Below are 24,091 nucleotides of genomic sequence, written 5' to 3'. Positions count from 1 at the left end.
CACCATTGATTGACTATTTTTTGTTTCTTATCTTTAGATGAATCTGTGGATGAGGTCCATAAGCAGCAGTTTTTATTTTGTTCTTCTCATGAGTTTGGGTAAGATTTTTTTCCCTAAACTTTTTTTTATCAGAAATGAAAGATTGGATAGTATTTGCTTTTGGAAGATACAAGGGTACATTTTCATTGTGTTATGACCGAGGTGGGAGGAGTGCACTGTTTATTCTAGTCCCACTTCTCCATAGGTCACACCATATATTTAAATTTTCCCACTTAGCGAGACCGTAAATCATATATTCTATTTTTCCCAAAATAAAACACAACAACCAGGTTTCTTTAATAAACAACAAAACTATCAGTTTATTATATATTATATATTTTATATTCTATTTATTTCATTATCTTAACCAGTAATGAAGTAAAACATACACACACAAATCGAAATATCGAAGCCCCTTATCTATCCTAGCCCCTCCCCCCCACACACCCACATACATACGCCAATTAACTGGAAAAATAAAAACGATGATTGTTTACAGCACTGTTACAAAGAATTTTTTTTAAAAACACTTAGGCAGAATACTTGTCCTTGGTTTTGGTTTAGCATCCCAAATGCGTATAGACGGCTGTCACTGGGATCTTCCTATTACAGTACTTTCCAGGCGATGTTGAAGATCAGTTTGGGTAGGCTTTCCAAGAAATACAGCTACAGAGGCTTCAGTTAGGTCATGCAGCAGAAATGCAGCAACAAGGGTTTTCAGTTCCCACACAATTGATACGCAGGGTTTATTCCAATACAATTGGAAATAGGAAACTGACACACTGTATGCAGGGTTTTTTTCAAGAGAGAGAGAGAGCAGGGTCTTCTCTGGCAGGCAAAAACCAACTGTCCTTTTCAACAGTTCAAACTGAAACTAAAAACATTTCAGAAGTCAAGTCTCCTGACCTCTATAAATCTTGACACCTCACTTCTTTGCAGACATCTCCCCAGTTCTAAAAACAACCCCTGCTGGGTGATTATCCACAGAGAGGTGCCTTACAATAAAACCTGTTTACAAGCCAAATCCAGGAACCTTCTGGTGACTTCTTTTTGTAAAAAAACCCACAAAGTTCAGCAACTGTTCAAGATTCCGGATGAATAAATGTGCATAATTCAACTATAAGACCTTAAAACATATTTTACGAAAAAAAAGTACTCTCATAACACATGTCTCTGCCTGTGGCAAGCTACCTTACATATCACAAGTGAGTATCAAAACAATTATAGACAATGGGCTCTCTCTGGTAAATATCACTAAAATCTCATAATGAAAGCAAGTGCAGGTTCTTTTATGTTACATATCTATTCCTTCTCACAATGCTATGTGGAACATATGTACACTCGGAGATGAAGGAGAGCAGTGCTACTGAAAGCAGTAATTTACCAGTTTGTACTGAGTCATAGCATTACTCCCCTGATGATTACATTAGTGAGATACAATCGAGGCTTCCTACATTAGCCTGACAGCACACCATAGTTCCGAAGAGCCCTTCATATTTCATCAGTCTGACTATTCTATGCTGCCAGTTATATTAAGAAACGTAAAACTGAAGGTTTTTTCCTCCATGCTTAAATCCCCTAGGAACTAGCCTGAGAGTCCCCAGGTTCATTTCACTTAGCATCATCAACCAAAAAATGAGTAGACAAATTATCTATGAAGCTAGATCCTGAAGACGAAAATTCAGTGCTCTAATACCCAAGCCCCAAGGTCAATATAACTTTCTATTATGGGAGACTTTAAGTGATATTCGAGTCATTTCTTATGTGGAAACTGGAATCAAGAGTGAAAGAGAGCTAAGACACCAGGAATGGGGGTATAGTTGACATAGTTTCAATTGGCAAAGTTCACATATGAATGTTTATCATGCTCAGACTACATTCCCCTTTATATATTTGTCAGCTGACATTAAACTTATTCAAAAACTACCAACCTAAAAATGATGCATTGGAGGAATGAAATTAAAGTATCTGAAGCATTTGCATGTGAACTCCCCTGATTAGAAAATATACTCCATATGTGTGTGGCCGAGAGGAACACAGTAGTAGGGAATTCCTACAATCTGAGGCCAGGAACCTTCTGTTTTAAGAAAGGACAAGCAGAAAATATCAGTGTATAGACCATTTGATTAATGGAGCACCTTGTATTGATGTTGCCTGGTATGGAGGGCACTAGCTATGAAGAGAGGTTGAGTAGATTAGGATTATTTTCATTAGAAAGACGGAGGTTGAGGGGGGACCTGATTGAGGTGTACAAAATCATGAGAGGTATAGACAGGGTGGATAGCAAGAAGCTTTTTCCCAGAGTGGGGGATTCAATTACTAGGGGTCACGAGTTCAAAGTGAGAGGGGAAAGGTTTAGGGGGGATATGCGTGGAAAGTTCTTTACGCAGAGGGTGGTGGGTGCCTGGAACGCGTTGCCAGCGGAGATGGTAGACGCGGGCACGATAGCGTCTTTTAAGATGTATCTAGACAGATACATGAATGGGCAGGAAGCAAAGAGATACAGACCCTTGGAAAATAGGCGACATGTTTAGAGAGAGGATCTGGATCGGCGCAGGCTTGGAGGGCCGAAGGGCCTGTTCCTGTGCTGTAATTTTCTTTGTTCTTTGTTCTTTGTTCTTCTTTGATTATTGATGAAACAGTATTTGGAATATTGTGCATGGTTTATGGCACAAAAGAACATTTAGAAATTGTGGAGAGACCAGACAAGAGTTGCAAGGAGAGAATATAATGTAACCTGATTTCACTGATAAAAAGCTTGAAAGGAGACACAATCCAGTTTTTTAAACTACTGAGAGAAATTGAAGCTGGGTAATTTATCTTTGACCTGGAGTACACAACAAAAGGAAACAAGTATAAAATGGATGTGAATTTAAAAATGCTATGTGCTAGCAATACAACAAGCCTTGCTAATGTATTCATCTGGGGTATACAATCTAAATTTAAATACCAATTCAAATTTGGATTAAGCTAGATAAAGGAATTGGGCCTTGAGGAAGAATTATATACAAGTGGAATTTTGGAGTTACATATAAGTGAGTTTAAGTACATTGGTTTTTAAAGTAATCCACTCCATTTATTTCTTAACAGTCTCCCAAGGTTATGGCTTGCAGCAGCTCATGGCTGACAAAGGAACAATTGTGAAGATTTTGTCTTCAGGGAAGTGTAAGTTGGGTTTATCAAACAAGCATACAATCCTAGATTAGTGTCGTCCTGAAGTCAAATCTATAAATTGTTTGAAAAATGCATCTAAAAATAACCTATTCAACTAATTCAGTGCTATGAACATTCTCACTGAAGTGAAATGTTGTTTCTATAGTTGGCCATTAATGAATATCAGTCTCAAGAGGACAATGGTACAAAGATAGAAAATACCCAACATGAGCATTGAGCATTCTAAGGCCAGGTGAAGCATTGACCAGATGCATCTTAAAACTCTTTCAAGTTTGCCCTAAACCTTAAAACCAATCTCAGAAAAGTACCCCCTACTACGCCAGCGTCATTTAAAAAAAAAATCTCACATCCTCATCTCTGAGTGAAACTGCCAAATTTGGCAACTTGTACCAAATTATGGACAAATTTGGCTATAGGCTGACGACATTCACTAGGAACTGAGTTAAGACTGTTCTGATCTGTTTCACAGAGGACCGGCAAGCCTGGAATTTCTGCGGTGTTTCTCCCAATCTCCTTTCACAACTTCAGAATAAACCCCGGAGTAAGCTTTATAAAGCTCCGTTTAGATCTCAGTTGGAGTACTGTGTTCAGTTCCGGATACTGCACAACAGGAAGGATATATTAACCTTGAAGCCATTCCAGCACAGATTCACCAGAATAATACTGGGGCTAAAAGGGTTAAATAATGAGGACTTGTGTATACTAGGCTTGTAATCACTTGAGTATAGAAGTATTAAGGGTGATCTAATTGAGATGATTAAGGGAGTTGATAGGGAAGATATAGAGAAACTGTTTCCTCCAGTGGGAGATCCAGAACAAGGGGCTTAAAATTAAATAACCTTAAAATTAGAGCTAGAACATTCAGGGGTGATGTCAGGAGCATTTATTCAAATAAAGGATAGTGGAAATCTGCAACTCTCTCCCCAAAAAAGCTGTTCAGGCTAGGTCAATTGCAAATTTCAAAACTGAGATTGATATATTTTTGTTCTATTAAGGGTTGTGGAACCAAGGTGGGTAGATGGCATTAAGAAACTGATCAGCCATGTTCTAATTGAATGATGGAAGAGGCTAAAGGGGCTAAATGGCCTATTCCTGTTCCAATGACCTTGGGTTTTCATTGTTCGTCTGCTGAAGTTACAGTTTGAGATCAGGAGAACCAGCACGGAACTTCTATTCCATAATATTGCTGGTTTGGTTTGGATTTGAAGCAGGTTCTAGGTATGGCCTGTTCAAGCTCACAGTTTTGAATTGCGCAATATATAGTTACTGAACATATGAAAAGGATGGTATGCAAAGACTCACAGGGTTTTTAATGCACCTCCTATCCACTTAACGCTGCAACCTCATGCTTCAGTTTTCATAACATCTGACTCCTGGAGTAGGGAAACATAAGTGCAAAGTATATATGAAGCTTTTGGCGTTCAGATATATGAAATTAAATTGAATTGTTCAATAATTATTGGGTCCTAGTCCCAGTGCTTTGGGAACCACCTCATTTATATTGTGGCATCTTTCCACAGCAGCTGGTTCCACTACAAAACGATTGTAAGTAGCATCTACTCCACTGACACTAGTACATTGCTCAATGGCCAGGGAAGGTCTTTTCAAACCATAAAGTAACAACAGAAAATGCTGGAAATATTCAGCAGGTCAGGCAACATCCGTGGAGAGAGAAACAGTTAACACTTCATGTCGATGATCTTTCATCAGGACTTGGAAAATTTAGAAATGTAAAAGGTTTTAAGCAAGTGAAATGGGGCAAAGGTGGAAAAAGAAAGAAAGGGAAAGTCTGTGAGAGGCTGGAAGACAGGAGAGATTAAATGACAAAAAAGTTGGTGGTGCAAGGCCTAAGTGAGTGGCAATGGGGCAAGTAAAGAAACAGAAGATGTGTCTAGAGGAGGAGTGACTGGCAGAATGATGTACAGCAGCTGTCCGAAAGCAAAAACCAGAGAAAAACCCGAAACCTGCAAAGAAAAAGGAAAGAAAATGGGAGCAGAAATTATGGTCTGAAATTGTTGAACTCAACATTAGTCCGGAAGGCTGTAATGTGCCAATGGTAAGATGAGGTGCTGTGCCTTGAGCTTACATTGAGCTTCATTGGAACACAGCAAGAGGCCTAGGACAGAGAGGTCAGCATGAGAGCAAGGAGGAGAATTAAAATGACAGGTGACCAGAAACTTGGGATCACACATGAAGGAGGTGTTCTGCAAAGCAGTTACCTAATCTGCATTTGGTCTCCCCATTGTAGAGGCGGCCGCATTGTGAGGAGTGAATACAGTATACTAAATTGAAAGCAGTACATGTAAGTGACTGTTCCACCTGGAAGGAATGTTTGGGGCCTTGGACGGTGAGGAGAGAGGAGGTAAAAGGGCAGGTGTTACATCTCCTGTGATTGCATGGAAAGGCGATGGGGTTTTGGGGGTGATTGAGGAGTGGACCAGGGTGTCGTGAAGGGAATGGTCTCTTCAGAATGTTGAAAGGGAAGGGCAGGATGTATTTGGCTGTGGCATCATGCTGGAGATGGTGGAAATGGGGGATGATCCATTGAATGTAGAGGCTGGTGGAGTGGAAGGTGAGGACCACAGGAATCCGATCATGGTTCTGGGAAGGAGGGGAAGGCATTGCCAGTGACATTCACGTCAAGAACGACTTTTAAAAAAAAAAGGGAAGGGGTAAGAGCAGAAGTGTGGGAAGTGGGCTGGACATGGTCAATATAGCCTGGTTCAGGTACAAAATTAAAACCTGACCCGGGCCCAACCTGACAACAGCCAGCCCGAGCCCGAGTCCTTTAATTTTTTTAAATGCCTGACCCGACCCGAACCCAACACATGTATTCAGGTTTGGTCGGGTAACCAGGCTTTAATCAGAGGTGAGAAGAGTGGGGGGGAAAGAAACAGCTACAAGTTCTGACATAAAGCACCCCAGTGAAATTAACACAACCCCTTACACTCTGAAATCTATCAAGTGCGGGAGAAACTGACAAGCCCGGGTAAGATACCAGTAACTGCACTAAGTGCGGAAACATCAACCGAGCTTTTGCTTTAATCTATACTTGGCCCAAGGATTTAAAAGTATCTGGAAATAGGGAGATTGAACTTCCCAAACTGAGTTCTCCACGGAGATTTATTTTTGTTAATGTCATCTGAACTTGATAAAGCTCAGAAGCTTGTTTGTTACATTGCATGATTTCCTGAAGTGAATGCTACTTTTCCCTGCGAGTGTTCAGGGTCGCGACGCCTTCGCCTGTTTGAAATCAGTGTTTGTTGTTTTTTTTTTAACTGGTCACCAGTGATCAAATACAATGCCAGTTGTTGATGTACCCATGTTCAATTAACATCATAAAGTTTAAAAAAAAACAACAAACACTGATTTCAAACAGGCGAAGGCGTCGTGACCCTAAACACTCGCAGGGAAAAGAAGTATTCACTTCAGGAAATCTTGCAATGTAACAAACAAGCTTCTGAGCTTTATCAAGTTCAGATGACATTAACAAAAATAAATCTCCGTGGAGAACTCAGTTTGGGAAGTTCAATCTCCCTATTTCCAGATAATTTTAAATCCTTGGGCCAAGTATAGATTAAAGCAAAAGCTCAGTTGATATTTCTGTACTTACTGCAGTTGCTGCTATCTTACACGGGCTTGTCAGTTTCTTCTGGACTTGATAGATTTCAGAGTGTAAGGGGTTGTGTTAATTTCACTCGAGTGCTTTATGTCGGAACTTGTAGCTGTTTCTTTCCCCTTCTTTCCCCTTCACTCTTCTCGCCTCTGATTTCTGTTGGTTCTTGTCTTGCTGTCTTGCGGAAAGTAGGCTCCAGTCTTGCCCTTCTCGCTGTCTCTCAGGCACTCAGTCGTTTCTCCACAATTTGGCGCTCTCTCGCTAGCTTTAAAAGGACAGAGAACGGCTCCATTTAAAAAAAAAAAACACACACACATGCACTAAAACGGGCTAAATGAAACATCTAGTGAAAGACTTGAGGCCAGTGTGCTTTGAGCTGCTGGGTAAGTGAGGTTGAGCATTTCACACCTCGATATTCATGTGAGAGCGTCAGTAATAAGACCATATATCGTCGGGTCTGGTCGGGGAGCCACGCTTTAATGGTTGAGGGCCCTGCCAGCCATGGTGCGGGGGAAATCCTTGGTTGAGGATAAAGGAAGACATATCAGAAGCGTTGATGTGGATGGTTGCATCATCAGAACAGATGCGGCAGAGACTGAGAAACTGGGAGAATGGAATAGAGTCCTTACAGGAAATAGGATGTGAGGAAGTGTAGTCCAGGTAGCTGTGGGAGTCATTGGGCTTATCGTGAATATTATTGATCTCCTTTCCCCACAAATAGAGACAGAGGGCTGGATTTGGCTGGCGAAAAAATGGCGGCCCGCATGTGTGAGCTGTGCACCGCCATGCCGCCACGATCTAGCACGCAGCTGCTCATTATAATATGCAGGGCGGCTGCCTGCCAGCCACCAGCACCCCCCCCCCCCCACCCCCCAATCACGTGGCAGGGGTGGCTTGATGCCATCGCCTGTTTCTGCGTAGATGCTAGCACCATTTTTAAAGGGCTGCCAGGCCTGTATTGACAGATGAAAGTTGACCCCATTTCCCCCCCACCAACTGCATTAAAAAATAAAGTTTGACCCACCCCAATCACACCAAAAAAGCCCAGATTACCTCTTTTCCATCCCAAATGCACTAAGTGCAGATTTGACCCCCTTCCCCTCAACCCCACAACTTCACTACAAATGCAGAGATCCCTCCTCCTGCACCTCGGTGGTGTTAGCTTACCTTGGATGGGAAAGTGAAGGCGCAGGAGTGCCGCATGTCGCTCGGAAGATCTGGAACTGCAGGTAAGATTGCTATGGCTTCCATTTAAATTTATTTGAATAATTGATTTGAATATTGAAATCCAAGTCCCACCACAGAGTGGCGGAAGTTCTGCTACAGAGCTTCCCTGTGCCGGGAAGATCGAGCCCAGCATTCCTGCCGTCAGGCTCCGTGGTGCGCCGCTGCTGCTTTGATCTTCTGGCCCCCACCCCTCCATGGAGCCCGACGCCAGGAGCTCAACAAAGTCCAGCCTTGAGAAGTCGAGGAAAGGAAGGGAAGAGTCAGAGATGGACCATGTGAAGGTGAGAGAAGGGTGGAAATTGGAAGCAAAGTTAATGAAGTTTTCCAGTTCAGGGCGAGAGCAGGAAACGGCACTGATACAGTCATCAATGTAACGGAAAAAGAGTTGAGGGAAGGGGGCCCAAGTAGGACTGGAACAAGCAATGTTCCACATATCCTGCAAAAAGGCAGGCATAGCTAGGACCCGTGTGGATACCCATAGCAACACCTTTTATTTGGAGGAAGTGAATGGAGTTGAAGGAGAAGTTGTTCAATGTAAGAAAAAGTTCAGCCAGGTGAAGGAGGGTGGTGGTGGATGGGGACTGGTTGGGCCTCTGTTCGAGGAAGAAGCGGAGAGTCCTCAGACCGTCCTGGTTTGCGATGGAGGTGTAGAGTGATTGGACGTCCATAGTGAAGAGGAGACATTTAGGGCCAGGAAATTGGAAGCTATTAAAGTGACAGAGGGCATCAGAAGAGTCACAGATGTAGGTGGGAAGGGACAGGACAAGGAGAGAAAAAAAAGAGTTAAGATAGGAAGAAATGAGTTAAGTGGGGCAGGAACAGGCTGAAACAGTGGGTCTACCAGGACAGTCCAGTTGGAATCTTGGGAAGGAGGCAGAAGCAAGCTGTTCGGGGTTGGGGGACTATGAGGTTGGAGGTCATGGAGGGAAAATCTCCAGAGGAGATGAGATCAGTGACAGACCTGGAAACATTGGCTTGATGTTCGGTGGTGGGCTCATGGTCCGGGGGAGGTAGGAGGCAGTGTCGGAGAGTTGGTGCACATTTTCTGCAAGGTTGAGGTCAGTTTGCCAGATAACAACAGCACCACCCATGTCATCAGGTTTAATGACAATGTTAGGGTTTAACCTGAGAGACTGGAAAGCAGCAAGTTCAGAGGAAAACCGGTTAGAGTGAGTGAGGGGAGTAGAGAAATTGAGACGGCAGTTCTCAATGAAATGACCAAAACAGGGTAAGAGATCAGAGGGAGGGATCCAGATGAAGGGGGAAATACTGGAGATGGGTAAAAGAGTCCGTCATGCAGGGGGAGGACTCCTGGCCAAAGAAGTAGGTGTGATGGCGAAGGCACTAGAAGAAGAGCTCAGCATTGTGCTGAGCTTGAAATTAATTGAGTTGGGGGCCTTTGTCTTTTCAAACCACTTTGCTGGTCTGTACAGGGCAAACAAGCACATGAGAAAATCACAGTTGGAGGTGCCGATCACCTTTTTTTTTAACAGCTTTGTATTACCTATTTGTCGGTGACAGTAGAATTGCTGTTGGTAGCAAACCAACTATGTAAATGCAGGAACAGTAAAACCCAATCAGCTGGAGCTATGCTGCAATTCCATGTGCCTGACACTCACCTGTCATTTCCCAAGTACACAGTAATGGAATATTATCTGCAGATATGAGGCAATCAATGGAAAATCCCTATGGAGCTGAACAGAGTCATGTTTAGAGACATTTATGCTCAATCTAAGGGACACCATCTATTGAGAAATTTTCATCAAACCTTTTACTGCAGTCTGATGACACAACTTGCATCAATGTATGTCGTTACATCCCATCATGAGCAAGTGGCATCATTTTAAAAGAAAGTCTTGTGTGGCTTTTCTACCAGTTTTGTCCTCTGTGATAAGAACAGTGCCTCCTTTAAATATTTTCTAGTGAATGTTGCGTTAAAGTACCAAGATTTCCTTGAACTTATACTAACATTTGAAAGCGAGAATATGCCTAGCTTTTTGTACTATTACCGAAATTACCTGCACACTTGAAAACTGTTAATTTGAACATGCAACCATGTTTTATTTCCTTTTTTAGTAATTCAGTGCTCGTCAGCTATTGACATTTTGTTGCTGATGGATGGATCCCATAGTATAGGAAAAGGAAGCTTTGAAAGATCAAAGCACTTTGCTGCCAAACTGTGCGATATTCTTGACATTAATCCTGACAGGGTAAGAGAGAATGAATGTAATAAAATTAGCTGGAAAACCGAAGCGCCATGTTTATTCTAAATTCTAATAGATTTGTTTGTGCTAATGCTGTGAAAGTTAACTATGCATTTTTATTGATTATTCAGTTTGTCTGCTAAGATCCACTGCCCGTGAAAATACCATGGCAATTAACAAAGCTTCCATTTATTTTTGTACAGACTGACAATACAGTAACAGTAAATTTACATCATATGGCACCACACACACAAACACACACTTCAGTTGACATTTAAGACAAATGGTGAATGCTTGTCCAGAGGCTCAGTTGGAAAGTCCATTGAGATGTACAAACCAGCAAGGTCCTACATTCACTTCTATTTCTTTGCTGAGTTAGCTGATGGTAGCCAGTGTGACTAACAGGTCAGTGCAATTAGCCTCAGCACCACTGAGCTAAGGAGAGGAACAATCCATCAGCACTCTCAATCCTGATCAAGGTCCAGTGGCTTGTGCTGGAAAGGTGTTCAGAGGGTGAGAGAAAGACCGAGGGAAATGTCCTGACTCCAGGAAAGACTGCAAAATCTGCTCCGGCTGCAGTTGATGGGGTCGAGGTCAAGGAGGCTCTCCAAGAGATGAAGAGCCAGCAGGCCTCGCTCTGCCACGGAGGCTCCCAAGATCATCTTCCAGCCCAGAGTCCGCTCCGTTGAGCAGGATGAGATGTGTTCGCATTTCTTCTTCCAAAAGGTACACAGAGAAAGCTCTGTGATCAGCAACCTGAAGGAAGAGGATGGTTCAGTAATGTCTTCTCAGTCTGACATACTAAGGATCAGCAAATCCATGATGTGAAGCCCACGGACAGCCTGGCCTCCCAGTCCTTCCTGTCATCCATCACGGAGGTCTTAGATGACAGCATGCGGGAGAGTCTGGACAAACCGCTAACTCTGGATGAGCTGACAAAGGCCGTCAGGTCCTTCGAGACGAGTAAAACTCCCAGAAGCGACGGCTTACCGGTTGAGTTGTATTTTACTCTGTGGGACTGGATCGGCCCAGACCTGCTGGAAGTATACGGGAGTATGCTTCTGGCCGGCAGCATGTCAGAATCCATGAGGAAAGGCATCATCGCCCTCATCTACAATCGGAACGGGGAGAGGGCGGAAATCAAAAATTGGCGGCCCATCTCACTGCTTAACGTAGATGACAAGATTCTGTCCAAAGTCATCACCAGGTCAAGTGTGCTCTGGAGTTGGTGATTCACCCTGACCAGACCTGCACTGTACCTGGCAGGAAGATCTCTGATAGTCTCGCGCTACTCAGGGATACGATCGCCTATGTACGGGACAGGAGGGTGGACACCTGCCTCATCAGCTTGGACCAAGAGAAGGCTTTTGACAGGATACCGCACACCTACATGATGGACGTGCTTTCCAAAATGGGGTTTGGGGAGGGAATCTGCAATTGGATCAAACTGCTCTACACAAACATCAGTAATGCTGTTTCAATCAATGGGTGGGAATCGGAAAGGTTCCCGATCACATCTGGAGTCAGACAGGGCTGTTCTCTCTCTCTCTCTGTGTCTCTGTGTCTCTCCCCTGTCTTGTTTGCTTGCTGTATCGAACCTTTTGCTGAGTCTATTAGGAAGGATGCGGCATAAGAGGAGTGACAATCCCAGGAAACGGAGGCACTCGGGTCAAAGCCTCCCTGTACATGGATGATGTCGCCGTCTTCTGCTCGGACCCGCTGTATGTTCTGCGACCAGTTTGAACTGGCCTCGGGAGCCAAAGTTAACCACGGCAAAAGTGAGGCCATGTTCTTTGGGAACTGGGCTGACCGATCCCTTGTCCCCTTCACCATCAGGTCAGACTACCTGAAAGTGCTGGAGATATGGTTCGGAAGGGCCGGGCATGCACCAAAACCTGGGAGGAACGAGTAGCCATGGTACACTATAAACTGAGCATGTGGGAACAGCGTTCTCTCTCCATTGTGGGTAAGAACCTGGTCATCAGGTGCAAGGAGATCACGTTGTTGCTGTATGGGGAGCAGGTCTGGCCCATACCCCACTCCTGCGTCGTGGCGGTGACCCGAGCCATTTTCTGCTTTATCTGGAGATGCAAAATGGACCGGGTCTAGAGGGATACGATATTCAAACCTCTGGATAAAGGCGGAAAAAATGTATCCAATGTTGCCCTCATCCTGATGACCACCTTCATGTGCGGCTGTATCAAGCTGTACATAGAAAACTACATGTTGAGGTTCTATCTGTCCACAGTGTTACGAAGGATGGGTCTGGCCACATTGCTGCGAAACGCTCCATCCTGTTGAACTGTGTCGTACCACCTGTCTTTCGTGGAAAAGCTTATGCAGAAAAACACCTTTGACCACCAATCCATCAGGCAGTGGTCTGCACTGACTGTCCTCAAGGCCCTACGGGAAAAGGAGATGATGGATCCTGTCAGATAGTTCCCCAAGCAGACTGCCAAAGTCATTTGGCAGAACGCCTCATCACCAGAACTTTCAAACAAGCACCAAGACGTAGCTTGGCTGCTGGTGAGAAGGGCCCTCCCCATCAGATCTTTCCTGCATGCCCGGAATCTCACCACTTCCACACGCTGCCCTCAAGGTGGCAGTGGTGGGGAAGAGACTGTTGCCCACCTCCTTCTGGAATGTGCCTTTGCAAAATAGGTGTGGAATGAGATGCAGTAATTTTTGTCGAGGTTCATCCCAAGCAGCTGTGTAACACAGGAGTCTGTGCTCTATGGGCTGTACCCAGGGACGCGCACCGAGATAACCATCAACTGCTGCTGGAGGACCATCAATTCGATGAAAGACGCTCTTTGGTCTCCCCAAAACATGCTGGTCTTCCACTGCAAAGAGTTGTCCACGACTGAGTGCTGCAGACTGGCACATTCCAAGGTCCAGGACTATGTGCTGAGGGACGCACTAAAGCTTGGGGCAGCCGCTGCAAAGGCTCAATGGGAAAAGACCACAGTGTAAGGTCCTTCCGCCATAGTGAACTGAGGGGTTGGATCTATGGGAAACCCCTCTGGCTGTATACACCAAATATGGTTTTGCTGTAAAATGTACATGGCATTTAAAATGGAATAGAAGGGTTGTGAGGCAACTCACTCCTAATTTGAAGAAAACTGATTTCCTTTGCACTTTCTGGAATGTCAACTTGGTGCAGTTTTGAACTGTTTTGTAATGTTTTTTTTTACAGATTTTTATGAATAAAGTATATTTTTGGGGGGAAAAAGTGCTGGAAAGTACATATGTGTGGATGTTGAAAAAGAGTTTGCCCGTGATACCCTCCATAATCAAATAGTTTGCCCTTCGGGAGAGGAGGAAAGAAAGTGTGATTGGAAAAGAAAATGGACAAGTAGGATTTATGGACTAGCAATTTGTTTGCCCTGATTTTTGGGCATTAAGGTCAAGATTGGTGATGTGCCCACGACTGTTTGGATCAAGGTGGGAAACATGCAAAATTCACATGCCCACCTCATCTGAATAATTGTGACGCTAGCTGGTAATGCCTCCAACTCTGATCTATGCTGACGGTGAGCTCTGCACATATTAGGAGTCCTTGGCAGTGTTTGCCAACCATGTGGTACAGGTTGTCTCTTAAAGGGAAGCTGGACAAAAAGATTGCTGCAATGGCAGTTCTTGGAAAATGAACACCTGAGCAGACATAGTGATGAATGCGGTGCTGGAGGCATTAGTAGTTCATGTGGTCATGAGGAGAGACACCCCGGATCCGCCAGGAGCCCCTCAAGGACCACCCTCTCAGAGGAGATTGGGAGCAGGTGACCAGCAAGATCAACTCCCGGATTCTGGACCCGAGGGGCTGGTAGCAGTGCCACCAGAAGTCTAATGACCCCAATGGGTGGTCAAGGTCCGTGAATGCATCTTCCCACGACACCTCCTACCCACCATACCACCAGCCTCTCACACTGCTCAATGTACCACACACCCAGCAGCACTCCCTGGCTCTCAGAACTCACGCATAACATCCAGATACTCCACCTCACCCTCACACACCTACCAATGCTGCCAGCCTCACACCCTCCTCTCACTGCCCCCACATAAATCTAGCTATTTAGCTATGGCAGGCACATCACCCAAACACACTTACACAGTCACTGACATTCTACCCTCCCTCTTGCAGGACAGGATGGCACACAATATTTAGAACTATTATGAATTCAGATCTGCCATAGATACCTTCTCAGATTCAGTGGTAGCAGTTGATCCTATTTTTATGGGAATTGTTTCTCACTGCTCTATATCTATTGGCATAACCCAGGGATGTAACAATAGTATCCTGCTGTGATCTGAATTGGATATTTGCGTCTTTCACGTTTGTGCCTCTTCAAAGGCAAACCGATAAAAGTACTTGGTAACACCAGAAGATTTGAATCATTAAGCTGTTTTATTTTTCTAGAGAGCGAGTGAACTTACAAAGTATCAGTTGTAATCAATGCGTATTTATTCCACTCAGTTACACTTAGTTTCAATATATGGTGAACTCGGCATGTCGCTTCACATCGGTGGACTTGCTTAGTTGTATTTTTGGAATTAACTTACATTCTGTACAAATACTGGCTATGAGAAAGTGAACCCTTGCATGCTTGCCTTATGTCCAAGGCTGAATTTCCTCTCTGGTCAGTCTGACTCCAGTGTTAGATTTTAGTCAATCTCCCTGTCCTTCCCTTGTATAATCCACCAGTCTAACTGGCTGAGTTTAAATAAATAAAGTTTTTGCAGCAGCATTAAGTGTGAATGATCTCTATAATGTAATACTACTTTTCTTTGTCTGCAACACCCTGGTTTAGAAGCCCCATCTGACTCTAAATCCACATCTCCAAGTCTTGCTGCCCTGTCAATCCAATCCACATTGAACTATATTTAGCTAAGTAGTAAATTTTTTTCAACATTGCACTAAAGTCCTGCTGTCATAATCAGAAATCCAGAAATCTTATCACAGGAAATGGGATTAATGTAGGATTAGTATAAATGGGTGGTTGATGGTCGGCACAGACTCGGTGGGCCGAGGGCCTGTTTCAGTGCTGTATCTCTATGACTGTACCTTGGGACATCACAAAGTGCTTCACATTCAATGAATTACTTTTGAAGTGGGCCACTATTGTTCGGTAGGCAAACACAGCAGCAAATTTGTATACAGTAAGATCCTACAAACAACAGATTTTGGTGATGGTGTGAATAATGTCAATCATGGAAGAACTCCTCTTCTTCATATAATGCCATGTGGTCTTTACCATCTAACTGAACAGGCAGCTGAGACCTCAATTTAATTCTCATCTGAAAGATGATACCTCTAGTTCTGCTCTGAAGTGTCCAGGAGCGAGGTTTGGACATAAGGCAAAATTGCTACCAACTGAGCCAAGCTAACAAGAGATGTTCTGAAAAATACATTTCAGATGTATTTCATATGAATACTTAAGAATGAGAATTTTACAGACTCCTATCCTGAAGTACCTTACCCTGAAGTATTCCTTCAAGCAAAATGTGCCAGTTTAAAGGGCATACCCCATTCCTATTTTGTCATGAACCAAACAACAGAACTGAACTTCAGCTATTCTGCCCATTGTTTGCATATTGTGAAGATCCACTCACTACACGTAGCAACAATATTTTATAGCATGAAATATTAAATCAGTTTTTTTACTGAAGTCTGTTGGGCCATGGCAATACTTAATATGCCTTAAACCTGGTATTCAATATCAGTTAGTTACACAGTACAAGAGGCTACACTTGTGACAAATGGAAACTTTTCTGTTTTGCGAGTCAAGTGCCTCTGAAATTTTGGGTATAGTTTCAGATAATACAGCTTTAACAAGTCTGATCAAAATGTAAACTTGAACAATTGGGAGAAAAACGATCGAATTCAGATCCCACAGCAACAGTGGCTATGGTTGTCATATCGGTGTATCTTCAAATTTCGTTGAAGACTTTGTTTACTCTCAAATAGGTTCGCATTGGAGTGATCCAGTTCAGTTCCAAACCAAAAGTAGAATTTGGGTTAGAAACCTACTCTACAAGAGAAGAAGCAAAAGAAGCTATTAAAAAGATTTTCTTCAGGCATGTATGGCCACTGCATAACTAGTGGAAAGAATCCGGAGATACATTCCTGGTATATAGGACCATAACTTTCTACTAAACTCCAAACTTCAAAAGTTCTCAAAGAATTAACCTGGTGTTTTCTCTCAATGTTTTCATTTAGGGGTGGTAGCACTGAGATTGGCAGAGCAATAATGTACGTGCTACGCAAAGGGTTTCGTGGAGGGCGGAAAGATGCCCTGAAGATCATTGTGATTCTAACCGATGGTAAATCACAAGACAATGCAACAGTGCCTTTGAGGTTTGCTAGGAACAGTGGAATGACAATATTTGCTGTAGGAATTAAGCATCCAGGGTAAGAATATATTGTTGTGCTGAAAGAAAGCTGTGATACTAATTTTATGCTTGAACAACAATTGCTGCATTGCTTTTCACTCACTGCTATGCCATCTGTAGGTGGAAAGAACTGGACAGTTTAGCCAGCGTTCCCAGTGAGATGCATGTGTTCTATGCAGAACACTATGATGATGCTGTTAACGGTTTGTACACCACACTGACACAGTCCACAGTCTGCTCTGATGTGCATCCAGGTAGGGAGCATTGCTTTGAATCCTCTGTTGGACACAATGCAGTAAATCTCCGTATGTGCTTAATGTGTCTGGAAATATTGTAGGTTAATTTCCTTACTTTGCACTCCCATTGGAAACCGCGGTGTGCTCAGAGCATTATTTTCCAACCAGTTAAACTGTTCATTGTGCAGTTAGATTTTCAATATGCTCTTGCAGTGGGGCAGCTGTCTGCTGGAAGTGCAAAGCCAGATTATCACCTCTATCATGGACACTGTGGAACATGTTCCACCTGCAACTTAGATAATGCTGTTGCCAGTATGGCCAGACAAACATGTTCATGTGCTCACATGACATTCCCCTTCCCACTCTTTTGACCGAGGCAGTAATCCATTTATTTTAAATGCCTCAATGTCTCCATTAAAATAACAGGCAGTAGAATATCAAACACATGAAGAGTTTGTCCACTAATCTTGACAGAAGTAATTTTTAAGCTTATGTCCATAAATAGCTTTTGCTTAAGCTTCTTACTTTGGCTCATTATAGAAGTTGATGATTTGTTTGACGGAGCATCTCCTGACAACACAGCCAAGCGCTGACGTCATCACCGGTCCGAACTGCGCACATGTGCAGAACGCATCTTTGCACACGTGCAAATTACACCCAAGCTTTGTCAGCTTGCCAGTACTCGGGCATGCATGATCATGAATACATCATTACACAAAGAGACATCGGCCTCCAGCGCGAGTTTTGGAAAGCGGCCTCAATCGCCGCTTCTCTTCCCCGCTCCCTGCCGCTGTTCTCTCCCATACCTGCCTGCTCGCTGCTCCATTTCACTGCTCCCGAATGGTCGCCGCTCCATCCCGCCGCTCACTTCCAGCGTCGCCGCTAGCACCCTGCTTGCTCCCCCTCCCTGCCCCCAACCCGCCGCTTTGCTGGGCAGCGAGGTGAGGAGCGAGCAGCGGGAGGGAATAGCAACCAGCCAGGCGTGGGAGAGAGTGGTGGGATGGAGTGGCGAGCAGTGGGAAGGAGCGGCAAGAAGGTGGGCGTGGGAGGGAGCAGGAAACTGAATGCAGTGATTGAGGCGGCGATCGCAGGAGGGAGTGCGAACAAATGTGACAAACACAAGAGGGTACTGTTGGGGAGTGGAGGCAGTGATCGTGGTCATTGAGGGATGAGGGGGTTTGGGTTCACTTCTTTTTTTGTGTTAAATTGAGCAGTGCCATCTTTATTACTGGCAGCTACCTGAGACGTCGCAGAGAGTGATATTTCTGTCAATGAGGCTGCATTTGAACATGTGCCAGTACTGTGCCACCTAGTGGTTGTCCTGTCAGCAAACTCAGCCTTTCTTTAAATTTCAATGAAGCATTTTGGGACATTTTGTTTCATTTAAAGGTGCTATATAAATGTAAGTTGCTGTTGTCGTTTTGTGCTCTGAATCTGAGCAATCAACATTGCTGGTGCCTGCCGGACTGGCCCCGGCAACCGCCACCACTCTTCCCCGGCCACGTCACTTACCTCTAGGGCTGAATTTTATGAGTGTACCGCAATTCACGGCGGTGCACTCTGATGGCGGCGTGCATCCTGCGCGGCTGCGCCGTCCCTGAGCCCCCACGGTATTCCGCGTGGGGGCTCATTTAAATAGAGGGGGTCGCCCCGATGACATAGAGGGAGTGGTCACTATGTCCCCAGCAACGGTGTCTGGTGCCACTGCGCAGGTGCCAATTTTAAAGAGCTTTAAGCCCTTACAATTAATTTTAATTTTTAAAGGTGTATCATTATAAATTTTTATTAAATAAAAACTTTTGTGATGGAGGCCCTTCCCCAACCCCCCAATAGTCATTTAATTGCCCAGGATAACAGAAACATGCCATTTTCCCTACCCGAACTTTACATCCCAACCTTCAAACTTTTGCCCTTCAACCTCTTCCCACCATCCCGACATCCAATGAAGATTGTTTTCCCCACTCCCTCACCCCTCCTGCCCTTAAAATTTTATTCCTCCCCCCTCCCCACCAGGTTCCCGCCTCGGAACTCCGTATGCTTAAGTTTATTTACATATTATTAATGTTAATTTGCATATGTTGATGAAGGGCCTGCTGCTGCCAGTAATATGCGGCGGGCCCTTCTCAACGTCGCGGGTCGAGGCGTGCCTCGCCCCGCAGAATTTTACCGGCCCCCGTCCCACAACCCGTGGTGTCGAGGGACCGGTAAAATTCAGCCCCTGGTGTCGGGCTCCAGCGCTGTGTCTGGTCCCAGGCCTCCTGTAGTACTGACAGTGGCCATCACTCTCAGTGGCACTGCCGATACTATTGAGCTGCTGGCCCTCATATTGGCTGGCAGCTCTGGGAGGCAGGATCCCCATCCGTAAAAGGATGGGGATTCTGATGCCAGGCACTTCAGTGTTTGAGCGCCGTTGAACCCTGCCCGGGTGGGGGAGGAGGGGCGGTGGGCTCCGAAAGGCCGAGGCCAGGCTCCCTTCGCCTTTTCAGCAGGGAGCCAGGAACCCCACTGGCATGATTAAATTCAGCCCAAGTTTACATCAAATAACCCGTTTATGTCAGCATCATCTTCGTATTTTAAAGTTTGGATCATGTTCCCCTACAATCTACTTTTCTATAATGAAGCTAAATTCAACTCTATTTGTTTCACCTCAGAACTCAATGTATGCATATTTATGATTTTTTAAACAGTAAAATTGCTTAGTGAATGCTTTGGGGGGAGAACCAAACATTTTTTTTTAAAGTACACATCGAAATAAGACATAAACAAATAGTAGAAATTGCATACACAGATCATTAATGTGACTTAAAAAAAACTGATACAGCTTGTTATTAATATTATGGCAGATACATGTTATAGAGAGTAATGGGGCTGTTAGGATATTATCTCATTTAAAGTCAAGTTGGTGGAGGCCAAAGAGCTGTATGATGTTAAGTGGCAGACAAGACACAAGCCAATGTGAACACCTGTGGTGCTTTTTAAAAATTCTTTCACAGGATGTGGACATCACTGGTAGTCCAGCATTTATTGCCATTCCTAATTGCCCTTGAGAAGGTGGTGATGAGCTGCCTTCTTGAACTGCTGCAGTCCATATGGAGTAGATATACCCACAGTGCTGTTAGGGAGGAAGGTCCAAGAGTTTGACCCAGCGATGGTGAGGGAACAGCAATATATTTCCAAGTCGGGAAGATGCCGACTTGGAGGGGAACTTGGAGGTGGTGGTGTTCCCATGCAGCTGCTGCCCTTGTCCTTCTGGGTGGTAGAGGTCACGAGTTTGGAAGATGCTATCAAAGAACCTTTGGCGAGTTGCTGCAGTGCATTTTGCAGATGGTACACACTACTGCCATTGTGTGCTGGTGGTGGAGGGAGTGAATGTGTAAGGTGTTGGATGAGTGCCGAACCAGTGGGCTGCTTTGTTCTGGATGGTGTTGAGCTACTTGAGTGTTGTAGGAGCTGTACTCATCCAGGCAAGTTGAGAGTATTCCATAATGCTCCTGACTTGTGCCTTGTAGATGGTGGACAGACTTTTGCGAGTCAGGATTTCCAGCCTCTGACCTGGTCTTGTAGCCACAATATTTATATGGCTGATCCAGTTAAGTTTCTGGTCAATGATGACCCCCAGGATGTTGATGTTGAGGGATTCAGCAATGGTAATTTCATTGAATGCCAAGAGGAGGTGGTTAGACTCTGTCTTGTTGGAGATGGTCATTATCTGATACATGTGTGGCCTGAATGTAACTTGCATGAATGTTAGCTTCACCATTATCTTTACAACAAAATCTGGCCCACAACATGTTTAACGAGGAACTGCATAAATGTCTGGGACACAGGTCAGGTATAGATAGAAATGATGAAATACAATGGTTAATGCACTGTGGAAGCAATGGGGATTTTATCTGGAGTACAGTAGCCCAGAGCTAAATATCAGAAATATGATAAGGATAGGCAATAAATGCTGGCCTTGCCAGCAACACCCACATCCCATGAATGAATAAATAAACAGTGCTCACTGTTACTTGAAAATAAGACAGCAACTTCCAGCAACCGCACATATGCAGTTAATATGGACATGCAAGAGTTGAATTCATTACCTTTTGGGGATCAGGTAGTTTTTAATCCAAAATCCTTTCAGGACAGTGACTAAGGCAGAAAATTTAGAATTATGCAGGCTCCTTTCAAATGCTGCCCCATGCCCACTGCTGTGGGCATGTCTAGGTGGGTCCAGAAGCAGGTACTCCTGGAAAGATTTAATTGTTAAGTTTAAAAAGCTGCATTTTTATAATAGTATTTCACTCCACAGCTGTTAGGTTTTTATTCCAATAAAGAAAGTCTTGCCTGTATATAACACTTCAGTACATCTCTCAATGTATCCCAAAGCACTTAATATGCAATGAATTACATTGAAGTGTGATTACTGTTGCTGTGTGGGTAATCAGTCAAGAAAGGAAAAATAAGTAGTATTTGGGTTTGACTATTTTCAACAGCTCAACCAGAACTTTACTTTTCCAAAAAGCTGTTTGAATAATCACTCTTCCCCCTTCTTAGGGATACTCACCTCCCCTTCGCAGACGTATTCTTCTTTTCTAACCCAGGTGCCTCCAGTTCACAGAGCGTGTGTGTGTGTGTATGTGTGTCCGTCCACATCAGGACCACATATCAAGTAACTGGGAATGATACTCACAGCACATGGTAAAGTCTACCCCCTTTACCAGTAACAAATAAGTGCTCCAGCCAGGGTTGCCATTGACAAGACCGTGAATGAGCCTAAAGGCAGATCCAGCCTGCCTCTTACTCTTCCTACAGTAGTTTTAAGCTCTGCTGGGTCTGGGAGACTAATTATTTCATAGGCTGGATTTTAAAAGCCCTCCGCCGTCACGAACAGTGGCGGGGGGGGTCAATGAAGATCAGTACGGTGGAGGCCTGCCACCGACCCTGAAACCGGCAGACCCCTTACTGATCTTGACGGCGGCAGCGGTGGCAAGGTCTCGTTGCAGCCGCCCCTGCTGCTCGGCGACAGGACTCGCATTCAAATATGTTAATTGCTATTTACCATGCAGGCAGCAGCGATTCTTCCAGTACGTTCCAATTTTTATTCTGCTGGCTGACAATGCTGCGCCTTCGAATCCCCATTCAGGGAAACGTGGCGCAGCTCCTGTGGGGAGTGGGGAGCAGGTTTTTTTCTCTGTGTGGGAGGTGGGGAGCGAGGTTAGAATGACTCGTATTGGTTGGCGGGGGGGGGGTGGGGTTTGATGGGAAGGGGTATAGAGAAAGGTGCATGGGAAGACTTGTCCATTCATTTTTTTAAACTCTAAAGTTACTGGCCCTTTAAAAATGTCAAAGCTCTTTTCAGGCTGCAAGCCCTTTAAAAATGGTGCTGGTGCCTATGCATTGGTGCTGGCTGCCATTGCCAGCAGCAGCTCACCCACCCCCTCCATGTCATCGCAGGGGCGTGTGCCGCAGCCATGCAAATGAGCCACTGCGTTTGAAATCGCGGCAGCTCCGTGACGTGGTCCCCATGCATGAGGGCAGCATTTTATTACGCCCGCCATCTATTTCTGCAGTGGAGTCTTAAATTGCAGCCCGTAGTTTCAGGACAAAATTTTTCAGCCAGTTACAGAGGACCTAAAAATAACTTGTTTGGACGAAGAAAAGTCGGGTTTAGTTTCAGCCTGTCTAAGACACCATTGTGTGTTCTACTGCAAAATGTTGCTGGAGTGCAGGGGAATCAACATTTACTTCTTTTCGGTTTGATGCAGACTGTGTGAGCACTTTAATACCAAGTCTCACAGTATTCACAGGCTTCATTAATCACATGCTCATGAACATTTTTGCCCATGTTACTGCACTGGCCAATCTCTGTAGCCAGCCTCATGACTGTCAATTTCTGTCATTTGCTAAAGGAAGAAAGAACTGCATTTATATAGCATGACCTTAGAACATCCCAAAGCCATTTATAGTAAATGAAGTCCTTTTGAAGTGTAGTCACTATTGTAATGTAGGAAGTGCAGCAGCCAATTAGCCCACAGTAAGCTCCCACAAATAGCAATGTGATAATGACCAGATCATCTGTTTTAGTGTTTTACTCAATGTCTCATCCGGAAGATGGCACCTCCGACATGGCTGCACTCCCTCAGTACTGCAGTGAAGTGTTAGCCTAGATTATGTGCTCAAGTTTTTGGAATGGGAATTAATAAAAATGCTTTTGCTGTTCCCCTAATGACTGAGCATATCGGTGTCAACTAGTTGCCCTCAATCTCACACTGTAACAACTGATTTGCTGTCTGAAGAGGATAAAAACTACATGTCTGTGCACAGGGCTTGTGCTAGCACACTCCAGAGGTTAGCTAGATGGGTACAATCCATGAACAAAGAACAAAGAAAATTACAGCACAGGAACAGGCCCTTCGGCCCTCCAAGCCTGTGTCGATCCAGATCCTCTATCTAAACCTGTCGCCTATTTTCTAAGGGTCTGTAACTCTTTGCTTCCTGCCCATTCATGTATCTGTCTAGATACATCTTAAAAGACGCTATCGTGCCCGCGTCTACCACCTCCGCTGGCAACGCGTTCCAGGCACCCACCACCCTCTGCGTAAAGAACTTTCCACGCATATCCCCCCTAAACTTTTCCCCCCTCACTTTGAACTCGTGACCCCTAGTAATTGAATCCCCCACTCTGGGAAAAATCTTCTTGCTATCCACCCTGTCTATACCTCTCATGATTTTGTACACCTCAATCAGGTCCCCCCTCAACCTCCGTCTTTCTAATGAAAATAATCCTAATCTACTCAACCTCTCTTCATAGCTAGTGCCCTCCATACCAGGCAACATCCTGGTGAACCTCCTCTGCACCCTCTCCAAAGCATCTACATCCTTTTGGTAATGTGGCGACCAGAACTGCACGCAGTATTCCAAATGTGGCCGAACCAAAGTCTTATACAACTGTAACATGACCTGCCAACTCTTGTACTCAATACCCCGTCCGATGAAGGAAAGCATGCCATATGCCTTCTTGACCACTCTATTGACCTGCGTTGCCACCTTCAGGGAACAATGGACCTGAACACCCAAATCTCTCTGTACATCAATTTTCCCCAGGACTTTTCCATTTATTGTATAGTTCACTCTTGAATTGGATCTTCCAAAATGCATCACCTCGCATTTGCTCGGATTGAACTCCATCTGCCATTTCTCTGCCCAACTCTCCAGTC

The 24,091-nt window shown here is 44.5% G+C and overlaps 1 protein-coding gene across 1 annotated transcript in view; it reads left to right on the top strand.

The window, feature by feature from the left end:
• Nucleotides 1-24,091, top strand: part of LOC137353535 (von Willebrand factor A domain-containing protein 2-like) — a 60,226-nt gene that overhangs the window by 7,950 nt on the left and 28,185 nt on the right. Inside the window, exons 3-8 of the mRNA XM_068019936.1 lie at nt 38-98; nt 3,130-3,204; nt 10,133-10,266; nt 16,226-16,335; nt 16,478-16,669; nt 16,771-16,904. Coding sequence (XP_067876037.1) covers nt 38-98; nt 3,130-3,204; nt 10,133-10,266; nt 16,226-16,335; nt 16,478-16,669; nt 16,771-16,904 — 706 coding nt within the window. The remainder of the gene's footprint in view (nt 1-37; nt 99-3,129; nt 3,205-10,132; nt 10,267-16,225; nt 16,336-16,477; nt 16,670-16,770; nt 16,905-24,091) is intronic.

The sequence above is a fragment of the Heterodontus francisci genome, chromosome 1 (genome assembly GCF_036365525.1).
Source record: "Heterodontus francisci isolate sHetFra1 chromosome 1, sHetFra1.hap1, whole genome shotgun sequence".
Classification (NCBI taxonomy): domain Eukaryota; kingdom Metazoa; phylum Chordata; class Chondrichthyes; order Heterodontiformes; family Heterodontidae; genus Heterodontus; species Heterodontus francisci.
The sequence above is the reverse complement of the archived record's forward strand: the minus strand, read 5'-3'. Positions and strand labels throughout refer to the sequence as shown.